The sequence below is a fragment of the Gracilinanus agilis genome, chromosome 4 (genome assembly GCF_016433145.1).
Source record: "Gracilinanus agilis isolate LMUSP501 chromosome 4, AgileGrace, whole genome shotgun sequence".
NCBI classification, from domain to species: Eukaryota; Metazoa; Chordata; class Mammalia; order Didelphimorphia; family Didelphidae; genus Gracilinanus; species Gracilinanus agilis.
Genome location: NC_058133.1, coordinates 137,936,960 through 137,953,866, shown reverse-complemented (window position 1 = coordinate 137,953,866; position 16,907 = coordinate 137,936,960). Strand labels below are relative to the sequence as shown.

Genomic DNA, 16,907 nt, shown 5'->3' with positions numbered 1-16,907 from the left:
TAACAAATAATAAATTATAAAAGAAAGGTAGATGGTGGCATGTATCATCAGGGACAATAACTTTTTCTGCTGAACTCATTTCAGGGAATTTACTTTGTTTTTAGTTTATCGTAGTTGTTTATTGCATAAAAAGCAAAATTTAATAGCAAGCATTTTCTTTGAGTTGCTTTTGTGAAATAAAAAAAAAAGGATTAATTTGAATTCACTGGTGATGATCTTAGTTAGGCTGGTTAATAGTCTAATATTAGACTAATAGTCTGCTACCAGTCCCCTATTCTGAGCTTTTCTATGCAACATGAGCTCTTAGGACTTAGTATTTTGCTGGCATAAACTTTGAGAACCCAAGGTTATCACCAGTGGACATCAAAGTAGGATGTTAGTAGAGGCACAAATACTGAACTTTAAAGACATACTAAATATAATTTTCCTTTTTTTGTGATTCAGAAGGTTTTTAAAGATTTTTCAGGGTAATTATTTTTGGGGGAGTGAAGATTTTTATTATTAAAAAAATTTTCCCCATGTTTCCATAATTCATTTTCTTTCCCTTCCTTCTTCCCTCCCTCCTCCCAGAACTGACAAGCAATTCCACTAGGTTATACAAATGTTATCACTTATACCTATTTCTATATTTTTCATTTTTGGCAATAGAGTGCTAGGATATATCAGTGACCTTACCCCTTATTAAATCACTATGATGGGGCTCACTTAATCGTAAGAGATATAGTGAAGAGGGAAGAATTGGCTTTTCTTTTTCATCCTGCTGTACCCCCATATTCTTTAATCTGAAATATTACCTATAGATCACGCCTGTATGGGCACCTCGGGCACTGGTATATACCATCATCTTCAAAGTATTTCACTTGATGCCCTTTGGTTATAGATGGAAGAAACGAGGTTGGAGTCATACCTGTTTGAATTGAATGGTGATGACCATATGGGACCGGCTGCTGGTGGCATTCATGCTTGTTGCAGCTGTAGTTCTGGCTTTAATGCCTTGTTCCATTAGCCTCTCAATTTGTGCATAGCTGTCACAAGGTACCGAAGTCAATCCATCTACATAAAAGCCTTGGTGCTGATCTTCCCGTACCTTAAGTCCTCTAGGCTTCTTGGTTTTAGATAGTAAATCCCTAACCTATGAGGAAAAAAAAATGACAAAGGGTTAAAGAAGTCTTGATTTCTAGTTTCTGGATAGAAAATAATTGTAGAATTTTTTAAAGAAATAATTTTATTACTTTCACATGCTTTAAATAGTTAGATAAGCTAATAAATTGGAAGACATGGGTTTTAGTTTGGTGTCTGTAATTAACTAGCTACATAATCTTGAGTGAGTCGTTTTAAATTTTAGGGACCTCAGTTTCCTCACATGTAAATATGAGTAAGACTAGACTATAGTCTAATCTTCCTGTGCTCTAAAATTCAGATTTTATGACTATACCAGTCATTCAGAAAAAGCATGGAAGAGGAAACAAATTTACCAAGTTGGACAATAGATGCAAATCATCTTGAAACTTGAATCAACTTGAAACTCCTATGCTTCTTCCTTCCTTAACCATGGCTAATTTGTGAGCATGGACAAACTTACTGTTTACAAGAAAGAGTAGGAAAATTATCACAAGAAAATGATAGGCTGGTGTGACAACCATAGGATTCAGAAGGCAAATACTAATGTCTGAATAAATCAATTATTTATTGACTTCCATTGATAACCAGCAGTCTTTTCTATTATAGAGATATTCTTCCAGTGATTTTATATGACTTTAAGTCATGGAAACATTATGGCACAATTTCTAAAAAAATAAAGTTGAGGAGGGCAGCTAGGTAGCTCAGTGGATTGGGAGCCAGACTCAGAGTTCAAATGTGGTTTTCAGATACTTCCTTGCTGTGTGACCCTGAGAAAGTCACTTAACCCCCGTTGCCTAATCCTTAGCATTCTTCTGCCTTGGAACCAATACACAGTATTGAATTTAAGACAGAAGGTAAGGGTTTTATAAAAATAAAAAAATTGAAGTCATCCAAAGGGCAATGGAGAGACACATGGTGAGGGGTTTGTAACAGGTTATAAATGAGGAACAATGCAGAAATAACATAAAAGACATCATCGTCAAAGAAATATATGATTGAGTCAGATGGCCTAGGCATTGTTTTATTAGTGACATCATGTCAAAGAGAACGAGAGGAAGATCCAGTAGCATGATGGGGAGACTCATGGAGGAGTTCTACAAAGACGTGGATGAGACTTGCACAAGAGAGTCAGGCAGGGAAGTTGGGGATCTACCTTGCTGGAAGAAATAGCCAAAGGGATGAGATTACAAATCTACTGAAATAGAGAGATATGAACTTGGGAATTTGAGGGATCCTTGATATCTCTGGTCTGAGTTCTTCCAATGATGGTACTGAAACCTTTCTATGTTCCTCATCTTCTGTGTTTCTTGTCTATGGAGAAGTCTAGGAAATGGGGTGGTGGACAGGAGACCAGGCAAGATAAGGTAAAAGCTCATCAATCAGAGCCCAGGGTGACAGGGTGGGACCTTAGTTACTAGGTCAGATTAAAAATTTCCATTATAATTCCTGAAGATATCTTTTCTAATCAAGGAAATCATGTTAGACAATACAGATTAAAGGAATTACATATTATTTTGAAGTAATAAAGTATGTGGTTTAAAAAAAAACCAAAGCACTTATATAATGTGATTGCCCCCAACCAGTAGTATAGAGGATGAAGAAAAGAGTGCTCAGGATAGAGCCTTGAATGACAATCTAGGTGAGTAGATTCCCAAATAAAGACAAATATTTTCTAGGTACAATATTCTTCTAGCGATGCTATTTTGCAATCAGTCAGAGAATATCAGTCTCTGAAGAATTAAACTTCAAAGTCACCGAAATGATAATGGGGAGATATATGATGAACAAAAGCAAGCTTCAATATATAAGAAAGGTACAAGAAACATGATGTAAAGTATGAGATGTACAAGCAAAAAAGAAGTGAGGCTGGTTATATGATAAAAATGAGGAATAACCAATTGTCGGCCCACATCCATGCAGTGCAAAGGGAACTATAAGAAGGTCCTCTAAACATTAAGTGGACCCTCTGTGAGAGATTTATTGTAAGACCTAGACAAGAATTGTATAAGATAAAAGAGATGGATGGGTTGTGATCTACATCATTGGAAGGAGTATCCACACCACCAATCCCCAAATCCCTTAAAATATCAAGGAAGAGAAATTAGTAGATTGGAAACAAAAGAGTGACGTATAGGATATTAGAATTAGAAGTTCAAAGGTTATTTATTTCCATCTCTTAATATTTACAGTTGGGGAAACTGAGGTCCTGAGGGATTTGTCATCACCAGGTCATACATGACTTATAAAAGTCAAGAAAAGGAAATGAAATAATTACAATAGCCAATGACAAGGAAACTATAATTATTCATTAAGTCAGAAAATATTTGTTGAGCAACTGCCATGTGTAAGTTACTGTTCTAGATAATGATGATTAAGACCTAATTTCTTCCATCAAGGAACTTTATAGTTTTTTACATGGTAATCAGAAAGTATTGGAAAATGCACTTATTTTCACCTCTTCATTGTAAATTTCCAGCATACTGAATGTCACCTGTCAAGAAAAAAGTATAAAAGAAAGTAAACATTGTTTTCATTAATCTTATTATCTTTGAAAATAGTCAATCATTTCAGAATAAATGTGAAACTGAGGCAATAGACTTGGTCCTCAAATTAAGCCATGCCAAGGCAGCTGGTTTATACAGTGGATAGTGTGCCTGGTCTAGAGTTGGGAGAATCTGAATTCAGATTTGTCCTCAGACACTTCCTAGCTATGTGACCCTGGGCAAGTCATTTAGCTCTTTTTGTCTAGCCCTTGCCTTTCTGCTTTAGAATTGTTTTTAGAACAGAAGGTTAAGTGTTCAAACAATTTAAACCAAGCCACCTTGCTTTAGGTCTTTGAACAAGCTAGCTAGTCATTTCTTTCAGAGAAGATCAAAGGATTTATACTTAGAGAAAATTCAGAGACCATCTTGTCTCTTTTTACAAAATATGAAGAGAATAAGATGCAGAGAAGTCTCAAGTGTCTTCCTCAAACAAATAAAAGATGGTCCAGGATAGTAATCCAGTTCTTTGGACTTGAATTTCTATTTACGACACAAGCTTCTCCTATGGCTCATGAATGAATGGTTTTTCTTTCTTTTATTTTCCAGAAGGGAAATACAAAATCTGACTTCAATGGTTAAACTGGAAGGAAAAAAGAACTACGTTTCTTGGCCTCTCTATCATCTTCAATCCTGACTGCTGTGAGGAAGAAGCAGAAAGACTGCAGTGGTCAGTTGATTTCAAATGTGAAAATGTCACCAATTATTGTTTTATAGCAGGGCCTAAAATGCAGTCTTATACTTTAAAATCATGCATTCTAGTTAGGATGAAAAACAGAATTGCGGTGCTTTGGATAAGAAAGAAAAACAATCCTTACTTTGCCAAAGACTAGCAGTGTGACCTCAGAGAAGTTACTTGACTTTTCTGGTCTTTACTTTTCTTACCTGTAAAATAAGGGCCCTAGGACGGCAAATAGAGTACTGGATTTGTAAGCAGGAAGAACTGGCTTTGAATATTCCCTCGGATAATTATTAGTTATGTCTAAGTAACCCTGGACAAGTTACTTAGCTCCTTTCAAACTGGTAAAATGAAAGTTTAGACTTGATGACCTCAAAGGACCCTTTTGCAATGACTCTATGAACACTTAGAACAATGAATTAGATGAACTTCCACCATTAAAAAGTGGAGAGGGAGCAGAATATATTAGAAAAGAGAATAAAAAAATACATAATTTACAAGAAGTACACTTGAAACAAAGACTTAAGCTTGAAATAAAGGGCTACAACAAAATTTATTGTTTTCAGTGACTTCAAAGACAAAGATTGCTATAATGAGCAAAACTATAATAATTATGAATCCAAAGTATGCCCTTTCAGACTTACACAAATCCAAAAAAAGGTAATAAAGTTAAGGAACTAAAAAAAATTTAGAAAAGTTAAGACATGACAGATGTCTGGTGATCACAGAAAATGAGTGATTCTGGGCAAGATCACTTTATAACTGCTAGTCGTCAGCAAATAGAGACAGATGAAATCAATTTTCTATTTAACAATTTAATTTCTATAACAGTCAAACAGTTAGTCTAATTGATATGTAATATTATTTTTACTTAGAACAAGAAAATGGTCATCATTTATCATTTCAGAGATTTTGACATAAAATAAAATTCCAGTAAACAGGAAACTTCAAAATTCTGGATGGCACTTATAGAATAAATCCTACCTGATACTGCTGGTTTTTCTCTTTGTTTTCAGTAGCTTTAAAAAGTTCTTCGCACACATTTGGGATTATGCCCTTATCAGCACCATACCCAATCATGGAGTAGCTTTTTCCAGAGCCTGTCTGGCCATAGGCCAGAAGGGTAGCATTATAGCCCTGCCAGGCACTGTCCAGAATTCCTTGGCCAAGATCTCGAAAAACATCTTTCTACAAAGATCACAGGTGGGAAAATTTAGGAAATGGAGAACAATAACAGGAAGCATTAATAAATGACTAATAAGCACTAGGCACTGTGGAATGTTGGGAAGGTAGAGTCAAAATCCGAATGGTCCCTGCCTTAAGGACATGACACTATTAGGCAAAACAATAATATAGAAAACAACAATATATGATTTGCAGCTAACATTATTTATAGCGAACTTTAAAGTTTATGAAGTGCTTTACATATATGATCTCATTTGACCCTTTGAATAAACTGTGTAAATTATTTTTGTAAATACAAAGTAGATATGAAATAATTTTTTGGGGGGGTATTAGCAACTGGGAGGATCAGGAAATATAGCATGTAAGGAAAGGACCCAAGAACTAAGCTTTGAGGGATTTGAAGAATTCTAAGCTGTAGAAGTGAAGAGGGAATGTAAACGCACAGAGATGCAATAGAATGCCATGAGTAAGAAGCAGCAGATAGAATATTTTGACTGAAACAAAGAATGCAGAAAGCGTATAACATATAAAACTGGAAAAATTTTGGAGCCAGGCTGTTGAAGGGCTTTATGTGTTAGGACTGTTATAAGGGCATAAGGAGGAGGTGATAATGAGGGGGTCCCCAGGGGCCTAGGAGCCAGTAATTAACTAGCTGGAGATTGGAGTTGATGTTATCAGAGGGGAGCAGCCTCAGCTGAGCTGCCCAGTGAGTCTTCACTCCTTTAAGATGTTGAGTTGGTGGCCCCTCCCTGCTGAGGTAACTGACTCCCTATTGGGTGAGAGCAGAACCCAGCAGGAAATTGTGGCTCAGTTTCCTGGCCACAATGGAGGCTTAGCTTTCACTTCCACAGAAACCCCTACTTCTCAAAATTCTGTCCTCCCTTTAGTCTCCTTAGCCTTGAAGGTGTTAGAATAATCACAGGAATACACAGATTAAGGCTAAGGGATTTATTTGAACTGGAAAGGGAAAAATAAGGTAAGAGGGCTTAGGTTTGCTAAGCTGTTGCTAGGGGCAACTGGCAGGTGCTGGGAAAGACCTAAGGGTCTTGACAGGTGAGGGCAACCAGCCCCCAGCCAGAGATGACTAGACTCTGGCTTGGTGTTATTGATCAGCTAGGTACACCAATGATGTTGTTGAATTGCTCTAGAGATGGCCCTAACCACTAGGCTACACTAAGTTCCTACCCATGATCCTCCTCCCTTCCACCCTTCCCAATCAGGGACCCCAAAGGGAAAGGTCAGGGATAGCAAGTTGTCTGGGTGAGGTCAAGGAAAAGAGAACCCCAAGGTTGGGTTTGCAGGGCCTTATATAGTCACAGACCAACTGTCGGTTGGCCCCTGGCATGGCGTATGCTATTGGCAAGATTCCATTCAGGGTAACTGACAGGATTGCCTAGGGTAATATTGCATGCAAATTCTCTGCACTACAGGACATATAAGGAGTGGGTAGTTTTTCCTACAGGGAGCCGATAGAGTGCTGAATTTGGAATCAAGAATGCTTATGTTTGAATTCTGCCTCAGATGTGTGATTCAGGGCATTTCAGGGCATTCATTTCAGCCTTTCCCACCTTCAATTTCCTTACCTGTAAAATGAGAATGATAGCATTTACCTTACCGAGTTGCTGTGATGATCAACTGAGATAATATATGTAAAGTGCTTTGCAAAACTTAAAGTGCTAAATAAACACTAGTGATGTATTATTTTTAGCTTTTTGGCTGTGACATCACATTGCTCATTCATATTGAACTTGAAATCAACTCAAACTTCTTACATCTTTTTCAGACAAATTGCTGTCTGGTCATATAACCATCTGGTAGTTGCAAAGATGATTTTTTTCAACTCATCTATAAAACATTATCCCTATGAATTTTATCTCTATGATTTTTTAAAAATTGTGTCATCCAAAGGGATCGATTTACTCCTCAGATTTCAGTCATTTAAAAGTTTGACATATGTTATCTCTACCTTTTTCCAAGTCTGTTAAAAATATTAACCATCATTAGGATGTCATAGATCTGTAAACCATTCAACCAGAACACTCCTGCTGTAACTAATCAGTTACTCTCAGTTTAACCACTTGATCAGTTCTGAATCTATCTACTTATATTATTATGTAGTCTGCATTTTTACCATAAAAGAAGGATGATACTCTCTCCAACGGTTTGCTAAAATCTAGATAAACTACATATGCAACATTCCTTTGGTTTCTTTTCAGAAAAGGGGAAAAGATTGGTTTGGCATGATTTTTTTTTTTTGACGATGTCATGCTGGTTCTTTATTATCACAACATTCTTTTCTTGACAGTCAAGCATTTTTAAAAAGTGATGCATTCTAGAATTTCCCCAGGAATCAAAGTCAAATTCACTGGACTAGAATTTGCAGGCTCCATTCTAATGCCTCTTTTAAAAATTCTGGACGTTTTTTGTCCTTCTGTAGTCCTAAATTGTGCCCCTTCTGGACTCTCTAAATTTTCAAATATTGATAATAGAACAAGAATTGCACCGGCCAGTTCTTTCAGGACTCAGAGATGTGGTTCTGAGTCTGGCACTTGGAATTCATCAAGGGAAACTAGGTGATTCTCTTACTATTTTCCTTACACATTTTGGTTATCAATTCTCTATTAATGATTTTTGTTCTCTCTTTTCTAGTATGAAAATAATTCTCCTTGGTAGAGAAAAGAGAAACAAAAGGGGAATTGAGCAATATTGGCTTCTTTCTGTTTTTAGTTATCATTAATGCCATTCCTTCTGGAAAATGGTTCTTTTCCTTCTTTGATCCTTTTATTTTTTGCAACATAGAAAAAAAGGACCATCTTCTCATTGTCAGTTTTTCGCATGTTCAGTTCATCATGTGCTTTAGCATCTCTGACATCATTATAAGACTATGCCACACTCACATTCATTCTCTTAACTCATTTTTGTTTCTATCTTCTCTACATATCTTTTTAAAAATCTGAATTGGTTGATGAATTTTGTACATCCTTTTCCTTCAATGGATGGGAGAGAGGAAAACACAACCCAGGCTCCCATGGTCTTTGGTTCATTCCCTAAACTTTATAGCTTTGGTTAACATTTTCAAGGTTTCTTCTGGAATAACATTTGTAACCATGTGAGTCACCAGAAACTGAGAGTTGCCATCTGTTTTGATAAGCCTTGTGAAATGGTTACATATTGCTTAAATGTTCTGGAAGACAACAGACAACTCTATTGTTATTAGGTTGTCAAAGAACAGCCTCAGTACTATTGTATCATCACACATTCCTTTTCCTCCTCCTTGTCTTCACTCCTACTAGATGATAGCTTCAATGGTTCTACTTTAATCATTTGGAGAACACACTGAGATTTCCTTTTCAGAACACTTAGTTCCCTCTTCTTTATGAAAAGCCTCAAATTTGCTTTTTTTTTTTTTTTTCCATCTCGTAGGACCACGTCCTTCTCCTTCCCATCCTCTTCTGTGAGACATTCTTCCATTCTCCAACCTACTGACAGGAGTCATGGTTCTGCCACTTAGAATCCTTTTCCCTACCTCATGTCTTTGTTTTTTAAAGAATATGTCACTGCCTCTCTTAATGTGCAGTATGAAAAAGTGTCTTTTCACCACCTCTTTTGAAAGGTTGATCAGCTTGTATGTATAACATAGATAGCAGTTACTTGGGTGAAGTAGAAATATAAACAATATTCAATGCAAGGCACTGCAAACATTTCTTTATACCAAATAAGAATCTTGGCTTTCCTTTAAAAATGACATTGTGGTGCTTATACGCCACCTTCCACACCCTTTAGCCCACTTTTATCATTTCTTAAAAACTTGATAGAAATAACCAATGGTATTCCCATTGGGTAGAGAATGAGGCAAACTGGCTAGTTACTGGGATGAAGAAGAGAGAAACATACTCAAGTCCTTTCATGTTTCCTTAACAATTTTACATATATTTCAAAACTGCTCTTGATAAGGTTCCCAATAGTCTCTTCGGTCCCATGGATTGTTCTGACCCCTTATACTACTTGACTTTTCTGTAACTTGTGACACCATAGACCTTCTGGAATCTCTGATTCTACTGAGTACAGAGTTTCTTCCTGGGAACTCCGTTTCATGAAATGCCTCTATGCCATTCATGCTCAATTCTCTCCTGGTTCCACTCCTGACTCGACAGACTTTTTCACCTTGCTCCTGACTATCTTGCTACCCTTCCCCTTTCAGCTCCCTTTAATGTGCTCTTTCCCCATGAGAATGTAAACTTTTTTTTTTGGGGGGGGGGCAGCTAGGTGACTCAAGTACATTGGGAGCCGGGCCTAGAGATGGGAAGTCTTGGGTTCAAATATGGCCTTAGACACTTCCTAGCTATGTGACCCTGGGCAACTCACTTACCCCCCATTGTCTAGCCCTTACTTCTCTTCTTCTTTGGAACCAATGCACAGTATTATTGATTCTAAAATGGAATGAAAGGGTTAAAAAAAGAATGCAAGCTCCTTGAGGGTAGAAATTGTCTTTTTTTACTTGTATTTGTATTCCTAACACTCAGCACATTGACATCCTCATAAGAGTTAAATAAATGCTTCATCTATCCAATTGATCTTCCCTATCTCTGATTTCTGGCCCTGGCTCTCAATTCACAGATTCACCTAGTTGTCCCCCCATAAAGGGTATAAAAAGAGAAACTCTTTATATGCAGGACTATACATTGCAATGACTCTTATTTCAGTTGGGACCATTCAAAACCATGAAGTTTGACTTGAGCTAAGCATACTATTTACATCCCTACTCAAGTGGCAAAAACTTTTGCCAATATCTCTTTGCTTGGCAAAGTCATTAAAGCATGCTTACCAAAGATTTCAAGTTTCACTGGTACCTTTCAAAAGGTTTAGTGCTCAGCTATTTTAACTAGTTGAAATAAGGATATTAGACATTTTTCAAAAGTTGGAGAACCATTAAAAAGCCAATTTGGGAATGAGATACCAATTCAATAACAATAAATATCTATGCAGCACCTTCTCTGTGCAAGGTGCTATGTTAATACAAAGTTTAAATAAAAGTCCCTTCTTGCTCTCAAAGAATTTATATTCTTTTGGTGATGGATAGAGAGGTATAGAAGAAATGAAACTCACTTAATCCAATATACCTCTTTTAAAATTATCTTCAGAGTCAATTTGGGAGCTATACGAAGAAACAAGATTCATTACTTTCTAGCCAGATCCCAATTAAAAAAAAAACACAACACAGTTATTTTTCTGTTTGATCATCCATTTTTTCATCATACTGAATGCTAGGAGCTAATTTTGTATGTTTTGAAAAAACAAATCAACCTTCAAATGATGATTTGCTCCAATGAAGAAGTCTTAAAACATAAATTGCTATAAGTTCTATGAAGGGAGGGGCAACATTATTATTTTTGTCATTTTCTCCAGTGCCTGGAGTAGCGCTTTCCATAAGTAGATTTTTATATAATTATATATGTAATTTATATAATTACAAAAGAGAGGTTCCAAAAACATGTAGAACCATGTCAATATCACTGGGATAAAAATTTATACTTTTAAGGCAACTTCTTTATAATGTACCATTTCTTTGGATGAAGAAAATATATATTCTTACCATATATCATTACCTACACATTGGCATAGTTGTCAAAATCTGTTTTCACCTTATATCAATACTTTGTAGATGTTAAAAAACAACAACACACAAATGAATTTCATTTAAAGACAATTTACCTGGCCTGCAAAGTCACTGTTAGAGCCAGTTGAAATAAGTACACCATCTTTGTCCCTTTGAAAACCACTGTGAGACCAGTATGCCAAATCAAAAGTAAAGGTTTTCATATGTTCTGGGTTCTTGGGGTCATGGATAATGGTAGTGGTCCCAGAATGCATTGAAATCACACACCTGCTTCCTGCATTCTTCTCTCGCTAAAAGCAAATCAGAAATAGTTTTAGAATCATTAGATGGCTTTTATTATGTATATTTATTTTTGTAGCTGTCAGTGCAATAAGCTGGAAGTTGTCATAAGCCTTGGTTACTTAACAATAAGCGGGTTCCTCAGAAGATGCATTCTTTTCTGCTGTTATGTAAGATGGGTACTTCATGGTGGGAGCAACTCCACAGAGGGTGCAAATTACCTTGAGTGAAAAGCAAAAGAAGCTCCAGCTTTCCCTTGGAAAAATTTACATTGGGCCATCTCTGGCACTGTGCCTTCTTTGTCCTCTTTTTATGTAATATCTGACCCAGCCTTGGGGTTGGTTCAGGGATCTACCCTTATTCATCACTACATGTAAACCATGATGGTGTGCACAGCCTCCTTTCCTTGGTATCTCAGGGTTCTCGAGCTTCTGCCACCCTTCATTTGGCATTATCAAGGCAGAGCAGATCCTGCATAGTTACAGTTGGCATAATTGGTAGGATCTGAATCTTTATGGTACTTTTGTGCTCCCTTAAGAGTGTGATAATGAAATTAAATCTGCCCTGCCTATCCTTAATCTAATCACCAAAGGTGAGAACATCTCCACTTCATTCACAAGTTGGAAGGTTTGTGACTCACCTGTGCTAGTGTGAGTGATGAATCAAAATCTACTGACTACTTCCTGGGCAGTCCTAAGCAAAACATCGGTTGTGATCGAACATGTAAACTAAGAGGAAGGCACAGGAAGTGACGCAAAAGAAGCACCTTTTAAAAGGGAGTGACAACTTCCTGTCAAAGAATTCTTGTTTGTTTACTGGAGTTGGAGATGCTGCTTGCTGGACCCAAGACCTTGGTGAGACTGTTCTTAAATCTCTTCCTTAGAACTACACATAGTTAGTGAAGAAGGCTGACTACCTTAGCCTCCCGGAGGCTCCCTTTATTGGGAGAAGCCCTCCTGGCTAAATCCTTTGTTAATTGACTTTTAGGCTCTCTGGCTAGGCCTCTGGAGCCCTGTTGGAGTAAAGCCCAGACTTGAATACAAATCTAGTTCATTAAGTTAGATCTTTACTCTACCCTCTTCTCATCTTTCTAGAAACTCTCTCCTATGTTTTGTAAATAAATTACTAAAATCATTTTAGGAATTGCTATTTGTTCAGTTCCTTGGTGACCATACCTTTAAATATTAATATATCCAACCCCAAACCCCTTTTCCCCCTCTTATAAGTCTTAGAAAGTTTTTCTTTCTTGCTTATGAATTTGTAGATAAGTAATTCACTGGGTATCTATTTCTTCTACCCACCCATATTAGGGATATTAACATTGGGGCTTCTTTAGTTTTCAATTGCAATTTAAGAACAGAATCACTGAATTTCAGATTGGAAGGCATCTCATGAAAAAAGTTCAACTGAATCAAGAATTCCCTCTATAAAATACCTTAAAAGTGATCATCCTGACTTTACTTGAAGGCCTCTAGTAAAGGGGAGACTATTTCCTAAGACATTTTAAGTTGCTCCATTTATTTGGCAGTTTTCCCTTAAGTCAAACCTTAAAATTTGCCTTTTTTTACAATTTCCACCCATTTAGTTTGGCATTCTGGTACATGTGCTGCCGAAGTGAGCACTAGTTTGGCATTCTGGGTGCAAAAAGAATGAATATAATCTTTCTTCTATATAATGTCCTTTAAATACTTAAACATAGCTATTATGCCACGCTTTCCATACCCTCTTAATTTCTCTTGCTCAGGCTAAACACCCCAACTTCTTTCAACCTCTCCTCACATGGTATAATCTTTAGACTCTTCACTGTCCTGATCATTCTTTCCTGAACACTCAAGTTTACCAAGGTCCTTCCTGAATGTAGCATCCAGAAATCAACATATTCCAACTGTGGTCTAACCAAAGTAGAGTACAGAGGGACTATCAGTTTTCTAGAGTTGGAGCCAATTTCATTCAGGTCAAGATTACATTAGTTTATTGGCTGCTGTATCAAGCTATCCGACTTGCTGAGCTTTTGGTTCACTAAAACCACCAGATCATTTTCAGAAAAACTGCCACCTAGTCACACAAACACTCGTTTTATACTTGTAAAGTTATTTTTTTTTAAGCCAAAGGCAAAACTTTTCATCCTTATTACATTTTATATTTTTATGCCTTCCCTGTCAAGATCTTTTTTGGATTGTGGCTTTGTCATCTAATGCATTAGTTATTCCACTTAGCTTCTTGTTATCTGCAATCTTGATATTTTCTATGCCTTTACTCAAGCTAGAGAATCACAAAATTTAGAGCTGGAAGGACTCCATTCTTTCCATTCCCATCCCTGAAAGGAATTGTGACAAATGGTCATTCAGCTTCAGCATAAAAAAATCTAAGAGGTTTCCTAAGATTCTTCCCCAAAATCATCACCTCTTGGGGTCGTCTATTCTACTTTTGGACTCCTGAGTTTTTCCTGAAATCAAGCCTACATTTGCCTCTCCACAACTTCTATTAATTTGTTTTTCCTTGACATTAAAGGACAAGCATCATTCCTTTTCCACTTGAGATCACACAGCTATAATGTACCCTCTGAAATCTGGAACACTGTATTTTCCAGTCTCCCATCTAAGTACTAACCAAGTCTGAATGCTTAGCTTCTCAGATCAGCCACATTCCCAGATAGCATAACTGTAATTATAGACATTTGATGGAAATGTTAAAATAGCACAACAGGGTCAAACAGATAGTAATTGCTAAGTTATGTAGTGCTTTAAATTTAAATAGTGCTTCAACATTGCAAGGTTATTCTCTTTATCTTACTCTCTCCACTTTATTGGCGAGGAAATAAGCTCAGAGACATTGTGACTGCCTCATGCTGACTTAAGAATATCAAAACAGGGAGAGGTAGGCACATGGCAGCAAGGTAAGGAAAAGCCTTGAGTAGTTTGGCGGCTTTAGAAGAGAAGAGGTAAAAGCTCTTCAATCAGAGCCTGAGGGGTGGGACCATCATTTCTATACAAAGAAAGCTCAAATAAGTGTCATGGTATAACCAGGAAAGTGCTGAATAAGAGAAGGTAAGGGACCCTTACCACTCTTCCACCAAGGAGCCAATGCACAGAAGTTAAGGGTTTAAAAAAAAAAAGAGAAGGTAAGGGCTCACAGATCACTGATAAGAAAAGCTGCCATACTAAGGGAATCTTTTCTGATGTGAGGAAATCATGATGGATAAAGCTGTTTAGGGAATTGATATGTACAAAGGAATAAAGATTTTACATACAAAAGCTTATGTAGTGTGACTGTCCTAATATAATTTGAATCCATCTTTCTCCTAAAGAACTTCCTACTTGAATCTATCAAAAAATAGAAAAAGGCAACTAGGTGGCAGAGTAGGGGGTGCTAGGCCTGGAGTTGGGAGGATCTGAGTTCAAATCTGGATCTAGTCACATCCTAGCAGTAACCCAGTGCAAGTTACTTAACCCTGTTTGTCCTAGCCTTTGCTCTTTAATACAGAAATTAAAGGTTATTAAAAAAAATTTTAGAGGAGGGAAGGATGAAGCAGCAAAATACCAACTAAGTGCTTAATAAATGTTTGTTGACTAATAACAAGAGCTGATTTTTTAAAAGCATCAAAGATTTGTAAGGAAGGTGGCATGGTACAGAGCTGGCCTCAGAGAGGACAAACCAGGCTCATGTCCCGTCTCTGACATACACTGGCTGTATGGCTTCTCAGTGCTGCAGACAACAGTCTCTATAAGTTCTGGAAGAACACTGGTAGCAAAAGGTTCCTCACTCAGAGATACCTGCATAGCCAGAGGACCACTCAAACCCGAGTTTTGCAAAGCCCTTTAATATACACCATAATATACAGTTTACTGGACTTGGGAATCAATGACAGTCAAGATTTGGATTTTGCCACAAACACTTGCCAGCTGCATAACCTTGTGTGGGTCACTCAACCCCATTGTGCCTGTTACCTCTTTAGACCCTGATCCACAGGGTTGCCTTGAGGATCAAGTGAGACATGCTTTGCATGTTTTAGAGTGCTACAAAAATATCAATTGTCATATGTTTCATTTGCATTAACAACCCAATGAAACGAATTATCCCCATTTCTACAGAAGAAACAGAGGCTGATAGATCAAGGACCTAATCAAGGTCTCATAGTGCTTGAAAGAGGCTCCAAATGCAGGTCTTCCTATCCAGTGCCTTTAATGGTTTATGCAAAATGAGCCATGGAAGAATTTGGTTTAGCAGTTTAGAAATACATTATTTGGCCAGGGTTATCCTTTTCCTAGATTTTTTCTTAAAATATCTTTTATTATACTTCCTAGTATATACTTTTCTACATCTCCAGGGAACTACTCTTTATGACCAAGGAGAAAAAAGAACAGTTCAGAACAAGTAACCAACACATTAAAAAAAAGCCAGACATGGTGGCAACAAGGTAAAAGAACATTTGAAACTGAATAGTGTGAAACCATTCATTCTTGCTTTCAAAGATTGATATTCATTGCTCCTTACAAACAATGAATCAGTTCAATAATAGGTGAGTGACAAAGTAATGACTAACACATTAATAAAACCAAATTTTAAAAGTGTAGTTTTATGCAAAAAACCTATAACAATTTTTACATGGAAAAGAATGGTTAATCACTAATATATTCTGGCTCCAAGTTGGAAATTCAGCAAATTTCAAAAAGCAACCTTTTCTAAGGATAATCTTTTAGAAGTTTTGAAAAGCATTTAAAATTTTTATGATTTATTAAAAGCATATAAAGTTTAAAGCTGGGTAATCTGATTGTGTATGATCCACTTCTAGATTGAAAAAAAAAAGCATGGAAAGAAAACCAAATTTTCACTCAATTTTATTTGCTAAATCCTACTTTCAACATATGAGAAAGGATGTCTTAAAATATTTTCTTTATATCCAAAAGATTGAACTTGACAAACTGACATGAAATCACTTCCTACTGTGTTGCTTTTTCTAGTGAATATACCTAAGTTTGAATAAACTACAAAATCAGAGAAGTGGAAGAGACCTTAATGGTCACTGGGTTCAACCCATATATCTAAAAGTAAATATTCACTATAACATACCTGACGGCCATTCAGCCTCTGCTTGAAGACCTCTAAGGTGAAGGTACCCAATTTCCTGGAGGCAGCTCACCCCATTTTTAACAATTCTGATTTTTAATCAAGTTTTACCTGACATTAAGGTTAATTTGATGCTTCTGCTCTAGCTACACAGACAATGTGTTTAAACAAGAATCTAGATCATCAAAACCAGTATGACATTTTTGAGTGCCACAAAGTACTCACCTGATTGAAAGGCCGAACTCGAACTGCAACTTTCACACTTTCAAAGCTGGGCACTTCCATTATATATTCATTCTTTTTTTTTGGTATTTGGGAGAAAATTACTGTTAAGAAAAGCACTTCTAATTTATACTAGCCTAACCTGATACTAAAATGTCTACTAACTTTCTAGATAATTAATTTTTAATGTCATTAT

The 16,907-nt window shown here is 36.7% G+C and overlaps 1 protein-coding gene across 1 annotated transcript in view; it reads right to left on the bottom strand.

The window, feature by feature from the left end:
- LOC123246013 (kinesin-like protein KIF28P) overlaps positions 1-16,774 on the bottom strand; it is a 58,323-nt gene extending 41,549 nt beyond the window's left edge. The window contains exons 1-5 of the mRNA XM_044674976.1: positions 16,715-16,774; positions 11,239-11,433; positions 5,326-5,529; positions 3,578-3,613; positions 908-1,132 (exon numbers count right to left, since the gene is read on the bottom strand). Coding sequence (XP_044530911.1) covers positions 908-1,132; positions 3,578-3,613; positions 5,326-5,529; positions 11,239-11,433; positions 16,715-16,774 — 720 coding nt within the window. The remainder of the gene's footprint in view (positions 1-907; positions 1,133-3,577; positions 3,614-5,325; positions 5,530-11,238; positions 11,434-16,714) is intronic.
- Between the last annotated feature and the right edge of the window lie 133 nt (positions 16,775-16,907).